The sequence below is a fragment of the Labrus mixtus genome, chromosome 9 (assembly GCF_963584025.1).
Source record: "Labrus mixtus chromosome 9, fLabMix1.1, whole genome shotgun sequence".
Taxonomy (NCBI): Eukaryota; Metazoa; Chordata; class Actinopteri; order Labriformes; family Labridae; genus Labrus; species Labrus mixtus.
The window spans coordinates 19,387,954-19,402,836 of NC_083620.1; the positions used below are offsets into that span (position 1 = coordinate 19,387,954).

The following is a 14,883-nucleotide window of genomic DNA, read 5'->3' on the forward strand; positions in this document are numbered from 1 at the left end:
TATTTGAGGATGCTATATGAGCTGCTTGGAAAGATTTAAAGGCTCATTAGACATTATGTATCATTAAATGATGAACCACAAAAGCAACAATTTCATGTCAAAGCAGTAAGAAAAAGTCTGTAGCATAACAAATGCATGCAAGTGAAGACTACTAGCAAATGCTGAAAAGAGTAATAATATGATATGATAAGGCTCACACATGATGTTAGAAATGAGAAATAAGAGTCCGGGGTTTAAATAGTTTAAAAATAAAGAAGAAAGACACAAAACCATAAACATTGTGAAAGGAAGATTCAAAAAAAGAAAAGATTTTTTTGTTACATACAAGTGGCAACGTCCGGTGTTACGAAATGAATCCAATGTGGAAGTGCAAAAACCTGCAGTTCCTTGAGTGTCCACTTGAGGCTGGCTCCAAAAGATCTGTACATCACATAAACACTCATTCTCAAATGCTCACTTTTACATCAGACGTAAACATGTTTACAGACTGGTACAAAAAAACGAATTTGGTCTGAATATCTCATTCCTTTATTGGCACAGACTGTACTGGGTGAATTTTTTAATAACTCATCCGTTTTAATTTTATGTAGGCTAAGAGTTATTTATAGTGAGGAATGTGGCTGATCTGACTGGTGAGTGGACACATTGTAGCCGTTTGTCCAGACACTTATGCACGCCTCAGCTCAAGCTCTGTGCTTGTTAAGTGGTTGAACAAAAGTTAATTCAGTTCGGATTTCTAATATGGCAACCGCTAATGCTTCAAAAGTCTGCTTCAGAAAACACTGGGTGACAGCACAGAGACTAAGTCCATGTTACTATACAGTCTATGGCTAAAAAACAAAAACATTTATCATTAAAACATTTAAGTATATCTCCGGGAACTTAAGAATAAAGGACAAAACAGAATTTATTTTTGGCTTAGTGGATGTTCTTTGCCGTTTGCCTGAAAGATAGGTTTATAAATCTCCTGGGTGTATTATCCCAAAAATAAATATATTTTGCAATCTTTACTTAAACCTGAAGTCTTTATAAGATTCTAAAATGTAACCTCACACCCAAATATCATTCTTTTTTATTGGGACCCCTTTAAAACCACATGAACGTTCAACCCCTCATCACCACCAGAGTCCAACTCTATCACCAACTAAAACCCTAACATTATTCTAATAAAAGACTGTTTGAATAAAACTGGAGTTTACCTCAAACTAAGTATTGGAATGACTTAAGTGTCCCAACCTTAAATATGTATATGAATAAAACATAACACTTAAATGTACAGCATACAAAAGCTCACATTAACTCAAAGCCTAACTACAATATTCACCCTAACTAAGAGATATCGTACACATTTTTTTTCCTTTATTATTTATATATTGTGCCATGCAGTCATGTAAGGATATTTTTTTTCATCCTTTAAGATCATTTGCTCAAGAGATTAAACACATGAACACATGCATACACAGGGGGGAGGCAGATGTCGTGCCTGTCTCTTTAAAACAGACTCCTGAAGGTTGGCGAGGATTTGGTGCGGATAGCAGTGAGTGCGGAGCTCAGCGCGACATGTGCACAACCTCATCTCCGCTCAAACTGACGCTGCAACCTGCAACTGCCCGAGCCACAGACAGAGAGAGGAATTATTTTATTCATGACCGGGCTAAATTTAGTTAAACCTCTTTCTTTTTTTTGTGCTCAGTAGCAGCGGTATATCTTAGAAAGAAGTCCCTCCGTTTGAGTGAGTGAGTGAGTGAGTGTGTGTGTGTGTGTGTGAGCATGCGGGGATGAAGAAGTGCTGCTGCTGCTGAGTTTTGTTATTAGGTTTCTCCGGGGCGGTGCTGCTGCTGCTGCTCCTAAAGATCATCCTGCTGCTGTCATGGGTCCATGGGAGTGACATCAAAGTTTTTTTTTTGGGGGGGATGATTTTGCTCGCTTGAAATATTCCAGCTGAGGCTCCAACTCTAATCCACGTCAGATTTTCATGTTTTTAGTCAAATCTGCGCGTTTTAATGATCGGGAGAGGTCTGGTTTTAATTGATAATTTGAGCGCAAAGTCAAGGGGCTCCAGGAGAGAGAGGAGATGAACTTTGGAAATTTACTACTTGTCACGGTCTCATTCATCACCATCGCATCAGGTAAAAATATATATATATATATATTTGTATAATGAAGCAGAAATGTGTTTCAAAAATTGTTTCTCTTTCCTCTTTAACACACTACTGTTTTACGCATTGACTTGTCTTCTCGTGGTTTAAGATTGATTTCAAATGTTTCCCGGTCAGCTCTGTTTACTGAATGTGTCCTCCCTTGAAATGAAATGTATGACGAAATATCACACACACACACACACACACATATATTGATCTGAAATGTATGCTATCACTGGGGAATGCACATTTGGTCTGTGTTTCCCCCTGAGTCCCGGGGTGGTCACGCAGGGGGGCATTACGCAGCTGGAGAGGTCAGAAGAGGCTCCACACTGTAGCCAAAGCGAAACCATTTAACTCTCACTTTTAGCACATGAACTCTCAGTGACAGTGGCATAGTCCCGCAACCCTCTCCCCACTCCTCCAAGTGGGTTGGGGGATGCACACATACAGTATTATTAAAAAATGCATTTTAAAGCTCATTTTGATTACTGTTCAGGAAGGGATTATGTTTTTTTTTTTTTTTTTAACCATTGCTCTTATAACAGCTTTTGTATTCTGAGCTTTAATCCCAAACCCCAAATTAAAACAGGGCTTGGAAAAAAAAACAATTCGTTTGAGTACAGATATGTTATTCATTTTATTGTCATATTATATTTTATGGCTTTTAACACACATAAAAGACAGAACACTCTGTATCAAATGTGTTTTTCTGTTCTAGTCTTTCAATCAAATTAATCTACCACATATTTTCTTTCACTGATACTTGAAATGTATCAACCTATAAGTATCATGTTAATTGATAAGCATGTGCACCAGTAGCTAAAGTACATGTTTGGCCACGTGGGGGCAGAGGAAACCAGCTTTATTTATTTATATTTATTTGTTGATGCTCGTGACTTGTTAGCATAGTTGCCATTCTCAAAATAGGTGATGATAATAATAATTTATTTATATAGCGCCTTCAATACTGTACATAGCTCATTAAAAAGATAATTTGTTTTTTCAAATGATTTAAAAATATTTCAAAAACTAAAAACAGAAAAACAAAGAACATCGGGAAAACACACAGACAACTCATGACTTAGAGGCAACAGTAAACAACAGGGGTTGCCAAATACATTAGCTGCGTTAGCGTTTGTTTGTAGTCATGTTCCTGTCTATCTGTAGAAAGTTAGTCAAATATGAATGCTATCATTTTTGCTCTGTTTTTGGTCTCCACCAACACCTTTTAGCTGTTAAAAGCTATACTTTTCACCAGCATGTTGCTGCATTTGTTTGTCTGGCATTCGGGTGTGGGCAGTTGGCATAGAGTAGAATTTAACATCTTTTTCATAAAAAACATCAGCCTATTGGGACTTAAATAAAAGCAGCCAGAGTGATGTGAAACAGCAGCTGAGGGACGTAAAACCAAAACAATGTGCTGAATCATTTTAAGCTCCTATGAGGAACTCTAATTCTATGTCAATTTTTGCGACCCCTGCATGTGGACAACCGAGTTCATTTTATAGCTTCGTAGATCTTCTCCTGTTATAGCAGCCACATAAAAAAAAACCTTCTCACAGCCTAGAGAGCCTGCACTGTCCCTGTAAAATACAAATAAATAGATAAATGAAGGAGCTTTAAAAATGCTCTCTGAGGGGAAATCAATGATTCACTGTGAGATTGTCACTATGAGCAAAGTCTTTCTCATTCAACCATTCATCCTTTATCAATTACTGATATAAAAAAAATGATTTAAGCATCTTCAAAGAACTATGACAGTTGTCAAATAAACTCAATTTATTTGGCGTGTCATTTCTACTATTTCTTTCCACTTATTGGTTGATGTATACTGTACATCTTGAATTAGTAAATATGAGCCGATACATCCACCTGTCCAATTTGCCCGCTGCTTTATTCCTTTATCTCCTCAGTGATATACTATTATAATTTTACTATACATCCAGAGCTCAATGGCTACTTGTAATATTTCCTTCCTTTCACTCTATCTCATAATTATGTCTAAACCGGTGCCACCTCTCAACATTAAAGGCACTTTTCAACACCCACACCATCTGCCTTCACCTATTAATGTGGTTTTCTCTTATCCCCACCTCTATTATACCCCGCCTTCCTTTTGGGTGATGTGTCTTTTATTAAAAATACTTGAGAGAAGAGGATTTAAGCAGGCTTTTTGCACTCGGTGGGAGTTTTGTTTCAGCAAATAGCCCTCTTGTGGAATTTATTCTGTTGTTTTCAGAAGGAGGAAATAAAATACATGTGAGTGTTATAGCGCCATATGTTTCGTTTATATTGAGTCCAGCTAATAACATCTTTCCTTGTTGGCTCTAGTAAGCATGGTTGGGCTTTCTGTTTGTGTTTTCACAATGCTTCGTGTGATTGTGTGCTCAAACAACAAGTGCTCTTAACAAATTGCATTTGATTTCACACTGCAGCTATGTCTCCCACACACACACGCGCACACACACACGCGCACACACACACGCACACACACACACACACACACACACACACACACACACACACACACACGCCCTCACACATACACCCACACCCATAAAATCTCAATTAAGACGGCATCAGTGTGGACCCTAATACGTCTCATTGAATCTTAGTTATCTTGAGCTGCATTCAGACTCAGCTGAGTGTGGAACTAATCGATGCTAAACAACCGTTAGCCGGGGATTTGTGTCGACTCTGTCCTCCTGCTCATTACTTTGTGACAAACATGGCTGACAGCTGACTAAAGCCTCTCACAGTGCCTCTTGATGAAACAACCACGGGTGATGAAACCTCTGCAGAAGCTGGTTCGTCCTGTAATGTGCCACAGGCTTGAGTCATGTCGCTGTATGTAGATGATGCCCCACTTCTGGTACAGTCAGCGATGACATCATTCAGAGATGAGATTACGGGCAGGTCGCCAAACAAAGGCTCAAAAACCCTTGATTGTTGCCAGAAGAAATTCAAACCTGACTTCTTTGCTTTGAAATGTAGTTTGTGTGACACACTATCGCCCCGCCGCAGAGATTAGTTGGCAATGTCACAGGAACTCCTTGAATGTTTTTGGCCTTTTCAAGTATGTAAATGAATTGAAATTGAAAAAGACACAAGTAAATCTCAGCAGACAGCCACCAGCCCCTCAGACAAGCTGCCAGCCAGCTGCTTCTGTCTCAATTTTAACTTGCACTGAAAGTTAGACTCTGAGCAGACTGCCTAACAGGTAGTTGTGTATTTCAGCAGATATCAAGCTGTCCAGCTTTTTGTATGTTTTATTTTGCTCCGAGCTTGGCTGTCGCTAAAAGGCAACAAAATCTGCAGCCAGACAGAGACGTCCCCTCGGAGGCTTTGATGTTTTCACACATTAGCGTGACAGTGGTACACTTCTGCCCCCGGGGGGGGATGCAAGGTTAATATTTAGACGCACTAATTAATGAAAGCGCCCCTCGTTATGCAATGCAGCAGCTTGGAGCCAAGAAACGCCATATACAGCTCAGATCACCAGGGTTTTAAGACGTGATCTTGATCACCCCCTCAGCTCTTGGCCTGCTAACTCTGTGAGTTCAACGAGGCAGAAATGTAGGAGACGCCATGAGCACACATGTGGGCGTGTGTCTGAGTTTGCAATTAGCGACAATGCGATTGCATGTCTATCAGAGCCGCATGCAGTACTAATAGGCTCTCAACTTAACAGCGGTTGCTGGCTTTCTCTGGATTTATTTTTTCTTTGTGAATAAATAAATATATTATTACAGATCAGATTCAATCTTGACAATTACCACAGCAAGTACGCCTTAAACACACGATCAGATTAGAATAAATTAAGTCAAAGCTCTGAGAGGAGGAGAAAGCATCACACACATTATCATCCCTTGAACACACTTCATTAATGAAGTTTATGTCCTGAAGTCTTGACAAAAAGGACACTATATCACTGCCAGCCACTATTACTTACTGATATGTACAAAGATGAGTCACTTACATCATAACAATGTATCAAATGACCAGGCAGATATAAAGATGACTTGCAAGTCTACAAGTTGAGCTGAGACTTTTCTGTGTTAGGTCACTCCATCAGCTCTGAAAAGCTCTCACACCCCCACAGCACCCTCACTGCTCACCTCGAAACAGCAGAGACTGAAAAAGTTGGCAGCTTGCTCATTTTAAATGGTGACACATTTAGTCGCAGAAAAGGCATGTATTTCCCTCAGCTGTTGGTGGAGACCAAAAACAGAGCTAAAAGAGAGTGAACTTAATAATTTTCACCTGCCAGGTGGACAGAAAGATGACTCCTTCTGAAAAGGGTTTGTCAGCATGAACGAGCAACTGTTGGATTGAAAAGCGATGGAAGGTCAATGTTGTGTTTGTGACTCTACAAGTGGAAACCTCCGGAGTTGGAAAAGGAAGCCAATGCAGAAATGCGAAAAATGCAGTTCCTTGAGTGTCCACTTGAGGTTGGCTACACTGTAGTCAAGGCATCCCCATTAGGTGCTATACTATAATGCCCATTCTTTACAGTAGCAATAAATATGTTTACAGCTTGGTGATGAAAAAAAAAATGTTTAGGTCTTTAGAGCTCATTTCCTTTTTTTGTAAAACCTAGTTGGAATAGATTATGGTAATGTTTTATACAGTCTAAGGTTTTCTACATGCAGTATTCAAGGGCCCATAAAACAGTTCAGTTGTAAAGTCGATGAGCTCTTCAAGCATAAATTGAAACATAGTTATACGCTCTAACAAGGCATAGGAAAACAACATTACTGGTCTGCATCAAACATTAACGTCATTACGTACAGTCGTGTATTTTAAAAGTCCCTCATTACCCGTTGGAGCTTAAAGTCTTGAAAATATTCCTGAATCAATTTTTCAACATGGTAAAAAAACAAACACATAAAGAGTATATGAACAAGAGAAAGGAAGCTTAACAATGAAGAGCGCCTTCATTAAGCCAGAATTCTATCAAGGAAGTTGATTAAGATGTTGTTAAGGCCTAAATGAGTCTCACCTGTAAGAACATGACAAACAGCTCAATGTAGCAGCACTGTTTAATAGACTGAAGTGCGTATAAGGCAGATACAAATAGAAAATCCTCACTTTCACATTGTGTAAAATAAGAGGAGCTGTGGAATAAATATCTTCTGCCTCTCTCTCCCTGACACATTCATTAGTACACAGTGTAGCCTTGAGAGTGTATTACAGAGTGATAACCTTGCATGAGTCTGGCATGCTCTCATTCACAAAGCCCCCCCCCCCTCCGTATTGGACGGCATGCTCAAGGTTGACTGCCATTCACTCTTATGGATTCTCTTTGCTCTCTTCTGCCCCTCCCGTCGAAGGACTGCAAGGTTCTTCGAAGTTAAGATGTGTTTAAAAGAGTTTTATTGATCCGTCAGCTCTGATGTGATGTCGGCACAAAGACGATGCGTGTTACTTTACCGGGTTTAACAATGTATTATGACTTTCAATTGAAGCCTCTTGGATCAATACACCATGGTGATTTTTTCATTATTATTATTTTTTTTTTTTACTCCTGTTTGGTTCAAAATCTGCTCTGATCTCCTGCTGTTGTTTCTTTTAAAGTCATCTAGCTCTATTTGTTCTCCGTACAGTAGTGCTTTATTTCTTTTTTTTTTGCTGCTGAGAAACAACTCAGTGCACTTAGATGAGACTGCAATCTTTCATTTCAACAACAAAACAAAACACTACGGTGAATGTGCGGTAAATTGAAATAGCCATTCCTATTGAAACTATTAATCACAGAAACATCAATCAAAGCTGTGAGTTTTAAGAGTACGCCTGAATGAACCAAAAGCAGAAGTATTTGAAGCTTCTTTTCTTGTGTTTTTGTAAATTGTTCTGAAACCGCTGCAGGAGGAGGCAATGTCCTTCCCTTCTTGTTTATCCGTTGTAAATTTAAAAGTGATTTCACACCAGAATGCCCCGGATTAGTGTTTTTCCACACAAATCACGTCACACTTTAAAATTCCCACTTGCACTTGGATATCTCTGAGCGCCTTACTGCCGGCTCTAATGGGCCGTGTTTATGAGCACCGTGCCCATTATCGCCTGTGACGTTTACCTTTCTGTGTCACAGGTGTGGCTGACAGAGTTTCCTCTTGCTGAAAGGTGCTTTCAACCACTGCACAACAATCTTCCTGTCATGGAGGCAACATTACAATGAAAATGTCCTTTCCTCTGAAAGAAAAAGTGTTGCTGTCATGCTCAAGGTGGCGAAGACTTTCTACTGAATGCAGAGTTGTAGCAGTCACATTTTGCCATCTGAAAATGCCTGAGTTTCCTTTTTTTGAAAAGGCAATTACAAGTAATAAGCACCCATTAAGCCTCAAATATCATCCCATCACCTTTTATGTCATTGAAAAGAACTGCTGCTGATATAATCTATTTTTTCTCGGTTTTCGTCTGAAAGATGGGGGCGTTTAAGTTCTTTTTGATGTTTCTCAAACAATTTGTCATTCAAATAATGCACGCACCAAATTAAATGAGAACACAAGCATTCGGCATAGTGACAAACCAGCTGAAAGCAACCAGGACTTAACAATATGCGCTGTCAAACAAGATTACGACGAGAGCTACATCTCATAAACACTAGAAAGGTTACTTCACACAAAAGAAAAAAGAAAGCCTCAAATATGGCTGCCATTAACAATGACAGGATTATCCATTGTTATTGGCTAATAGTGTGTTTCTTTGCAGATTGATAGTTTTGTTGGACAAATTGAGTGATGAGATTACCACAGAATATAGATGTATGTCACTCAGGGGAAACAAGTGAACAATGGAAATGATTTATTACAATAGATAAAATAGAGACTTGACAGAAGGTCTTTGGCTCTTGGACCCAAGGGGTGTTCGACGCGTTTTGGAGAATGTCAATTCTGAGTGGCAACAGAATATATCCCCTCCATGGAGTCCAGACACTGTACTGGTGAAGCTTATGACTTGTTGAGACCGGATGGGTGAAGAATTGATGGATGGTGATTCTGCAAAAGACGGGCGCACATAGGGAGGTGGAGGGGCGCCTGAAACATTGGTGTGAAGGAACGAAGGCAGAGAAAGAATCCTATTTAAAGATGGAGCAGAATGATGATAGGCTGACAATGAGGGAGGAACGCCATGCAATTGGTTAGATAAGTACCGCTGACGATCATCCAATGACGACCCCAGAAAATGACAGCTGGAGAAATTGACAAGAGGAAATGTGAGTGAGAGGGATGAATGAGAGATAGACCTGACCGTGAAGGCAAATATATAGTCGTCCTGACTGAGCTCACTCTAGAGCTTCATATCTGTGAGTAAGTAATATGTCTGCATCACAGTAAAACCCCTGACATTTAAGGCCTTTATCATTATAAATAATCAAAGACTATAAGAACTGTTTTTAAACACTGCTGTTAAATTGCATTTGATGTTTAAAACAAGACAATGTCTCAAGAGAGAGCCATTTGAATGAAGCAAGCGTTGAACATTTATAATTAAACAAAATCAAACAAATAAAGGTTTGATACTAAATTAGTTTCACTTTATTTATTCAGCAAATAACAAAATCAGCCACACTAATTAAAACAACCACATCAATTATTAAAAATATGAGCTTGTAAAAGTGAAAAGCCCCTCAGAGGAATGAATCTAACATTAAAACAAACATTAAAGCCTCTGCCATTTTTCATGTTATCATTAGATGTGTAAAGTGAAAGCAGTAGCTTGTAGGGGCCAATCCATGGAGAATTACCAAAGGTCTCATCAGTTGCCCTCAGCTTCACACAGAGTTTCAGTGCATTTCAGCTCATTGTTTTGCCCTTTGTGTATTGGGTCTCAAAGTGTCACTTTCAGCTAAAAAAGCTTGGAAATGTCGTGCCACCAGCTTTGCACCAAACAGTAAACAGACACAATTAGAGAGTAATGTTTTTAAAAATGTCAATACTTTGATACTTTTTGATCAAACGTGTTTTAAAAAGATGTGACCTAAGTTGTTTAAAGTGTTGAGATAACTCTCATAAATTGGTGGAGACCAAAAACAAAGATGAAAGGGAAGAAAATATTGAATATGTTAATTCATGAGGAGGACCACGTAGCTCTGTAACAGCTTGCCACAAACTTGGATGAATTCAAGTGAACTACAACAGACTCGAACATGTGCTGCATTATCTTTGTAACAGGGATATGTGTGTTATAGAAGAGTCAAAATGTAAATCCAAACATTACATTTAATGAACTTACTGAGCTTCACCGTCAAGTAAAGTCAGATATTCAGATCATGGATTGACTCAGTGTTTGTGCCAAATCTTTATGTTTTAAGCACAATTAAGCCACTATTATAACATGTTCAAATGTAAGGGTATAACTAAAGACAGTATTTAGTAAAGTCCAGTATTTTGATGCCCTACACTGTACATTGTCCTGCACTTTAGTGAGAGATATATTTTGTTCTGGGTTTCAAACTTTAATTAAAATGAACGTTCAACTGCCACAGTAATCTTGAAAGAGGGCAACTCTCTCTCTTGTTTTTGCAGTAGAATCCTGTTATGATGTTGATGTAAGAGTTCAGGATTCACAGTGATGTAACTGTATTACATGAGTTGGGAATTTGAACTGAGAGTACGTGCTTTAAAAACACAGTTCACCAAGAGGACACCACTGAGCCGAAGTGAAATGATGTTCATACAGTATATTCAACAGTTAATTACAACCAAGTCATTTGATTGGACGAGAGGCATTCCACAAGTGCTGTGCCAGAGTACAACAAATCTTTAATTTACCTGTATGGTTGCTAAGCATTACATAAAATAAGTCTGTCTGGATGCATTAACCACACATGCTGCCAAAGAAACTGTCAATAGGCTCGAATTTCACTGGTTGACCAATTTATGGAAAAGTAGTCAAATGTACATAATACAAAGTAGCCGGCCAGTGGTAACATGTAGACACATTAACTACAAGGTATGGAATAAGTTGTGTTTCTGAGGCAAAACATATTGATTTAAACAAAGAAGAATGTGATGATTTCACTTCTATATACAGCTTATGAAACTGTTGAATAAAATCAATACTATACTTGAAACCACAGCCAAGTACATCTGCTCTCCCTCTCGTGTGATATTGCTTTTATAAACTCTCCAGAGATGATGACATATAGATATGATCGAAAATACTCTTAAGAAAATTCCATTTTAATACCTTGAAAGATTAGTTTTCATGACCAGCATGAAATAATTCACACTTGCTCTCCCATTGTAAACAAGTGTTTGTTTTTGTGAGGACTGACTCGAGGTGCTATGCCACATTTTAATGGCTCGATTAGTATTCATCCACATCCTGCATTAGTGTGTTGAGCTGTCCTGGTTTGTGACCCCTGGGTGTTAGCTGAGAGCGCTCAGATCGCTCTTTAGATGTTTACTTCAGGTTTATGCCATGATGGCAACTCCTGGCCCGCGCCTAAATCAGTTCACGAAAAGACATAAATCTGCTTACAGCTGAAAAGTGAGGGTTTATCCCCCATGCCTGTGGATTTAAGTGTAATGTAACAGCAGCTACAACATGTGTGTCATTGGGTTACTCCTCACTGCTCGTGTCTAGTAATAATGGAGGATTGTCATGCAGTGTAGATTATGTGCTGAAAATAATGCCTCAAACAGGGCAGCACAATAATCAGTGACACACTGACCATTTTTTTCCAAGACTGAGGGAGAGACCATCTGTTCCCTAAGAACCAAACTAAAAGCAGTGGCATTTTGAATTATTCATTTTTCTAACTGTAACACACTGGTGGAAACATTTGGTCTGCTCTAAAAGCTTACCTTAGGAAGCGAAGGAGTGTGTCTTCCCTCACAGCCCAGGAAAAATAGTAATGGATCCCTAGAGAGAAAAATATGGGAGTTATCTATATCTTGCTGCCTCACTCATGCTCTCAACCCGGGTCTTTCTCCTTTGAAATGTATACTATAGGTATACCTGTCTTATTCTCTGCTTTCCACCAACTATCATCTCTACCTCTGCAACAATCTTGATTGACACAGAGATTGGCCATTATCATATCACACGGGTGATTGCATCCTCGGTACAGGTGGTCCTCTGTGAACAGACACATATAGCTGAACAAATGGGTATCAAACTTAGTGATCTGAAAGGCACAGGTTGTTACAGGAAAATGTCTTACCCTGCGTTCAAAGTCAACCTTCAAAGAGAGACGATTTGCTGCTTCGCTTCACACACATTTATCCAACACACAAACAACACCTCTAAGAGAAGATATTCTTGCCTTTTAAATAGCTTGGCTGCTGTCTGTCCTGTCACAAAGAGATTATGTATTTTCTTGAATGGCAGGGGGTCAGATGAAGAGCCAACATTTGTCCTCGTCTCTGCTCCACAGGGTCCCGGGCTCGGTTTGAAGACAGCGCACCTCGGATTGTGGAAGACCCATCGGATTTGATCGTCTCCAAGGGGGAGCCTGCCACCCTCAACTGCAAGGCAGAGGGCCGACCCCCTCCCGGTATCGAGTGGTACAAGGATGGCGAGCGGGTGGAGACCGACAAAGATGACCCCCGTTCCCATCGCATGCTCCTGCCCAGCGGCTCCCTCTTCTTCCTACGCATCGTACATGGACGGCGGAGCAAACCGGACGAAGGCGTCTACACCTGTGTGGCCCGCAACTACCTGGGAGAAGCCATCAGTCGAAATGCGTCGCTCGACGTTGCCAGTAAGGCCTTCATTTTTTATTGGTATTTGTTCTTAAAGTGTGTATGCTTCTGCACTTTTTATGCACTGCATGCTCATGTGTGTGCGTGCACAGCATGCAAAAGCTTCACAGCCCTGTCCCAGATCTATTTGAAGCCGCCTTGCTGTTTTATGGACCTCCACTGGAGGTTTGGCTGAGCTTAAAAATGATGATATGAAACGACCAGATTGTGGGAGGCCATATTTAAAAACAGGGTGGTGTGGACGGAGATAAATGCAGTAATAAAGAAAAGCCTGTGGACTTGGTTCCTAATTTAGGCCTCAGTGACAATAATGTAGTTTGTCTTTAGCCATTTATGTATTTATATAAGATGTTTAATCCAAAATAAAAAGGAAGTGGACATTGCCTGCAGGTCTGAAAAGTGTTCTATTAATGGCCAGAAAGGCGAGACTTTACTGGTTGCAAAGTTATGTTTGATTGCTGTCCTGTATTATAGTAATAAGACTGTTCAGATAAGCCTGATAGGTTTGGGTGTAAATAGTTCTCACGAAGCTAGAAAATTGGAAACCAACTATGCTGGGACCAATTCACTTCATTACTTTGTTTGGTCATCGTCATTTGAAGCTCCTGTGAGGACTTTTAGCTGGTTATGAAATGGACTGAAACTTATACTGATGCCTCTTTATCACCTAGAAAAGCAAACAAAACCATCAGTATAAGGATTGGTAATTTATATGTAGCTATGTTTAATGCCTGAAACCTCTGCCTCTAGGTTTCGGACGAAGTCAATATAAGCGCTCTGTAGGTACAGCCTTTATTTTCTACATTTTCCAAAGCAAAGCTTCATGATGACTGATATGTTTGACTGTTCAGAGAAAGCAGAATTATTAGATTTATTTGTTAAAAAAAACCACTTCTAGCACATGTACAGGACAAGATCAGCAGAGAGAAAAGTGGTACCACTTTGTCCACAGGGGGCACCAAAACAGACAAAAACTGAAAGTTCCTCACAGGAGCTTAAACGATGAAGTTTTTTTGCTAACAGGGATAGTTATGGTCCAAGAATCAGTTTTTAGTGCCACCCTGAAGACATGGTATCCTATATAAAACCTCCAGTAAGTTTGGACATAAAGTAAACAAGTGGTTGTTTATCAGCTTGTTGTTTTGGAAGACTTCCTAAATTGAGGTATAGTTCTCAGAATTAGGAGAAAAAAGGTTGGATCGTGGCCCTCCTAATGCACAGATTTGGAATTCACAGATTCTGGCAGGATCCCCGTCAGACGGTAAATGCTTGCGTGCCTCCTACGGCTTTCAAAACACTTTGGTTTAACAGGAAAAACATTCAGTCAAGCACTTGTCTTTGTGTCAAAGATGATCAGTAATGCTATGTGGCTCATTACAGAAGCCCCAGGGTATTTCAAGGGGACTGCTTTCTATGTTTACTTTCGGTCAGGCTCAGTTCAAAGTGTTTGAAATGATTTCTGTCACATTGAAGTGTTTGGGAAAGCTGTAGGAGGCTTCTAATTCTTGGAGTAAGTCTGACTTTTCAAATGCTATTAATAGAGTTTACAAAATAATTTATATCATAAGAAATGGACAACAAATTAGAATAATACCCAGGTTGATATATCTGCAATTTTTTTCTTTAATTACATCTACCTGTCTGACCTTCATATTCCTATTGTAATATTTCACATGTCTTCTAGTTCTAATAATAATCCACTTTCAGAGGTGCAGTGAGTGATTATCATTTGTATTATCAATTTAACTTTTTACACTTATTAAGAACAAAATGTAAAAAACATTCCCATGATGTTTTCCCAACAAGGCAATGACTTCAAATGTCTTCTATACCCCATAACTATTGAGTTAATCTTATATACATTTGTGGAACTGAAACAAGAGAAACTTGGAATTTCTGATGGTTAGGGCTACAAAAATGAAACCTTCACTGGTCCTTCGTTTTTGAGAAATCTAATACTTTAACTGATGCCGACCTGTGGAGATGTTCTCGATGGTAGACTCATTAACTATCACACAACCTGAGAG

General features: G+C 39.4%; 1 protein-coding gene across 2 annotated transcripts in view; it reads left to right on the forward strand.

Moving 5' to 3' along the window:
- The first annotated feature begins 1,520 nt into the window (after positions 1-1,520).
- Positions 1,521-14,883, forward strand: part of zgc:77784 (uncharacterized protein LOC402947 homolog) — a 54,733-nt gene continuing 41,370 nt past the window's right edge. For both annotated transcript variants that reach the window (XM_061046695.1, XM_061046696.1), the window contains exons 1-2: positions 1,521-2,129; positions 12,529-12,855. In XM_061046695.1, coding sequence (XP_060902678.1) covers positions 2,075-2,129; positions 12,529-12,855 — 382 coding nt within the window. In that variant the 5' untranslated portion in view covers positions 1,521-2,074. The remainder of the gene's footprint in view (positions 2,130-12,528; positions 12,856-14,883) is intronic.